General features: G+C 62.8%; 1 protein-coding gene across 1 annotated transcript in view; it reads right to left on the bottom strand.

Annotated features, from left to right (window-relative positions):
• PRRT1B (proline rich transmembrane protein 1B) overlaps positions 1–1,829 on the bottom strand; it is a 15,988-nt gene extending 14,159 nt beyond the window's left edge. The window contains exon 1 of the mRNA XM_045288596.1: positions 1,801–1,829. Within this exon, the coding sequence (XP_045144531.1) occupies positions 1,801–1,810 (10 nt within the window). The 5' untranslated portion in view covers positions 1,811–1,829. The remainder of the gene's footprint in view (positions 1–1,800) is intronic.
• Between the last annotated feature and the right edge of the window lie 283 nt (positions 1,830–2,112).

The following is a 2,112-nucleotide window of genomic DNA, read 5'->3' as shown; positions in this document are numbered from 1 at the left end:
CAGTCCTGGCAGAATCTAATCACACGCATGGCCCAGGACTGGCAATGACTCGGTCTACTGTCCCTGGGGTCGCCATGAGCCAGGGGGCAGCTGAGTTGGCAGCTAACAACATAGACCAGGCAGAGTCCTAGGCTCAGAAGACAGTCCTGAATTCAGAACACAGAGTGGGTTCTGATTCATTAGGACCCTGTCTATGCAGGGCCCCCAGACAGTAGATTTTTACAAGAACAGACCGCTGCCTCCTCTCTCTCCCACAGAGCAGCTGGTGGGTTTGAACAGAAGACCGCAGGCAACAACAGCCCACAGCACACCAAGGCCCCACCCTACCAAGTACCTGATTTCAGCAGGTTCTCTGTCTAGGGGTCAGTGCGCCCATGAAGCTGGAGGGTAAGATACCCAAGAGACTAGGTAAAGCCCGCTCGGAACAGCAGTTAACACAAGGAAGCCTCCAGCAGTTGTCTGGGGGCCCTGGGGGCATGGTGAACGCCCATTTGGGCTGTGATCCATCAGCCGTAGGAAGGGAAAGACTGGGCGTTCCACTCTGTCACCAGTTTTACCTTCTCAGGTCCCTTTGGGTCAGCACTGACACAATGGCAGCCAGTTTGGTTTAGAATGAGGGCAATAATAATGATGATCATTTAGAAATTACTCACAAGGGCCCTGGCTGCATTCTGGGAGTTTTAATCCTTTTTCATTGGTGAGGAGATGGAAGCTTCTAAGGGGTCACCTGCGGCTCCAGGAGCTTCAGGGAGCCAGATTGACAGACTACCAAGAGGGTGAAGGGCTGGTGAAGGAGGGAGGGGGGCAAGCTTGCTGAGCACCTATGCTAGTTATCATAACAAAAACCACAGCTTCCCCTGGGTCCCACGGGGGCAAATACCTGGCCAATCGCGCAGAGATAGGCCCTCAGAGTAAATAAATTTGCTGGCCGGGTTGCTGTTCTGGACACCGGAGCCTCCTTCAGACATTCCAGCGGGGAAGCGGGGCCTGGGCCCCGTCCCGGGGAGGGGAATTCGCAGGGCTCTGGGGTGGGGGAACCCCGAAAGCCCGGGGGAAGAAGCAGAGCCAAACCGGGGCCCACTCCTCTGTACCCGCACACCGGGGGTCTGGGAGCAGCCCCGCTGCCTCCAAGCAAGTTCTCCCGGAGGGCAGGGCTGAGGGCCCCCGCGGAACCCTGTGGGTCTGTCTCTCTGCAGCCATGTGCGCAAAAGCTGGGTCAGGGTCGCCTTCCGCGCCCTCAGCGCTGGGTCCCACGGGCCCCAGAGCCAGTAGTAGAGCCTCCCGTGTGGCACCCCGTCTGCCCAGCTCCCAGCTCCGTCTCTGCCTCCTCGCCCGCCTCGGCCCCTAACTCTCGGCTCTGATTCTCTTTGCGGGGTCTCTTCCCATCTCACCTGGGTCGCCGCTCCCCCCAGTCCTAAGGACTTAAGCCAGGCCACGCGAGAAGGGGGAGGGAGGAAGTGGAAAATGCCCGAAGAACTGACACCTCCCTGGGGGGCTGGGCAGGGCTGGTTACAAGACTCCTCTGGGGCCGAGCCAAAGGCCACCCACCCAGCTCACCTGCAGGGGCGCTCATTGGAACTTGGGGCGGGGTGGGGGTGGGGGGTCGCCCAAGTTGCCAGAACTTTGCCTAGCAGCTCCACTCTGGGACGGGGAGGCGTAATAGGGTGGGGCCCCTGGGAACCAGCGCCCTGGTCCCTCGCCACCTGCCGCTGCACCTAGCCATCCTCCCCTTCGCCCGAGACCCCAGGGCAGGGACCCCGACACCGAGGTCCGGGCCTGCGCGCGGCCCGGCGGCCTTACCTGCGTCCATGGCCGATGCGGGCGGCCGGTGGCCGGTGCGCGCGGGGCTGCCGCGGCTCGCCGGGCCCGCCACCGCCCGGCTGCCTCCCCTTTCGCCGCCGGCTCGGGTTTCCTGGTGCCGGCTGCGCGGCCGGTTAATAATTGACCGCCTGTTTGCAGACGGCTGTTTCAACAGGTCGCTCCCCGCGCGCCCTGGTGCTGCGTCCTCGTCGTGCGCGCTGCGGACCCCGCGCCGGCCGGCTCAGGGTGGGGGCTGCCTCCTTCTGCTGGACCCAGTGGGTGTCCCGTGTCCCCAAAGGCGGGACTCAATCG

This window comes from Echinops telfairi, unplaced genomic scaffold, assembly GCF_000313985.2.
Source record: "Echinops telfairi isolate 266 unplaced genomic scaffold, ASM31398v2 ScPeMD7_22;HRSCAF=79, whole genome shotgun sequence".
Taxonomy (NCBI): Eukaryota; Metazoa; Chordata; class Mammalia; order Afrosoricida; family Tenrecidae; genus Echinops; species Echinops telfairi.
The sequence above is the reverse complement of the archived record's forward strand: the minus strand, read 5'-3'. Positions and strand labels throughout refer to the sequence as shown.